The sequence below is a fragment of the Pygoscelis adeliae genome, unplaced genomic scaffold (genome assembly GCF_000699105.1).
Source record: "Pygoscelis adeliae isolate BGI_AS28 unplaced genomic scaffold, ASM69910v1 Scaffold704, whole genome shotgun sequence".
NCBI classification, from domain to species: Eukaryota; Metazoa; Chordata; class Aves; order Sphenisciformes; family Spheniscidae; genus Pygoscelis; species Pygoscelis adeliae.
In genome coordinates this window covers 184,850-186,284 of record NW_008824590.1, presented here as the reverse complement: position 1 = coordinate 186,284, position 1,435 = coordinate 184,850, and the positions used below count along the sequence as shown (strand labels likewise).

The following is a 1,435-nucleotide window of genomic DNA, read 5'->3' as shown; positions in this document are numbered from 1 at the left end:
CGGCGTCGAGGGAGGCGGCGGCGGGCCCGCGGCCGCTCCCCAGCCGGGAGGTTTCCCGCTCCGAGGCGGCCAGAGGGTCCGCGGCGAGGTCCGACTCCTCTGGCGGCAGAGGACGCAGCCTTCCCTCGGCTTCCTTCCGCCCCCTGCCAAGCAAATTCACCCCCAGAGCACGGCAGAGCAGGAGCAGAAAAAGCCCCCTGCTAGGAAGAAAAACAAACAAAACCACCCAGAGTCCACATCGCTTTTATAATTATTTCTCCTTTGTTACAACAAAACAGAAATACAGGATTCCATTGAAACTGGAACAGTTCACAGAATGGCTGAACTTAAAACTTGAGGAGAGGGGGAGGAACAGACCCCTTCCCAAACCCATCGGGGTAAGTGCAGGCAGTTTTGGTTACACCGAAAGGTTACAGATGAATTTTGGACCCCCTGTTTTAAAAGAGACAGTTCTACCGCACTTTGCCCTCACGGCTGTAATTTTATGTTCCTGCTTCCAATTCCTTTAAACAAACACTTGTTTTCTTGCAGGTACAGAAACCCCTGGTGTCACCTGTCCAAAGACGACGCAAAAGCAATTCAAACTTTATCGAAAAAACAAACAAAAAAACCCAACCCCAAACCCAAGGAAGTTTTCAACCTGGGAAGTGCTCTGCACTAGGCATTAACAGAACGCTGGCTACCGACAGAAGAGGACGTTTTGGGGCGAAACAAGAAGATTGGCGCGTCTAGAAGGAGCGCTACACCTAAACCTGGCCTGACTGTTCACCCTGCTGGGAGGTGGTTTTTCTTTTTGCTTCAGAGGGGTTAAGTGGAACCGCGTGTGTGAACTCGGCCCTTCGGTCACGCTTGGGGACAGGGCCGATCCCAAAACGCAACTGCGGAGCTCAAGAGGCACAAAAGCACGCGATCCCAGCGCCGACGAGCGCTTCACCTACGGCAGCGCGGGCGGCGTGCATGCCATGCTGCGCTGCACGGGCACGGCGAGTCACCAGCGCCGACGTCAGCGGATTAACTGCAGCGGATCTGTCACATTCGTGTTTGGAGTACTCGGGGAAAGAAAAAAAAAAGAAGATAAAAAAAGCAATCCCAAAAAAGGTTTCATACAACAGATAGTATCAAAACTTTAAAGGAACACACTAAAGTCTGATCTCTCGGTAGAACAGGGCCGCTCCCTATTCCTGCGGGTCCTTCCAGCATGAATCAGGGTTTCCATTTTTAGCTTACGGGCATCGACATAACACACTAACTTCAACATCAGTCTCTCGGAACGACCTTCAGTCGTTTGTTTCCGGGTCTGTCTGAGCCATGTAAGCATCCAGCTCAGCATCGAGGTGTCCTTTCGTTTTAGACATGTAAGCATCTAACTGGTTGTCCAGCTGCTCCTTGGTCAACGCAGGACGTGCCGATCCTCTTCCTCGTCCTCGTCCTCTGC

The 1,435-nt window shown here is 52.2% G+C and overlaps 1 protein-coding gene across 1 annotated transcript in view; it reads right to left on the bottom strand.

Annotated features, from left to right (window-relative positions):
* Window positions 1-227: 227 nt before the first annotated feature.
* The window catches only part of CHTOP (chromatin target of PRMT1), a 9,313-nt gene continuing 8,105 nt past the window's right edge, over window positions 228-1,435 (bottom strand). Inside the window, exon 6 of the mRNA XM_009322221.1 lies at window positions 228-1,429. Within this exon, the coding sequence (XP_009320496.1) occupies window positions 1,278-1,429 (152 nt within the window). The 3' untranslated portion in view covers window positions 228-1,277. The remainder of the gene's footprint in view (window positions 1,430-1,435) is intronic.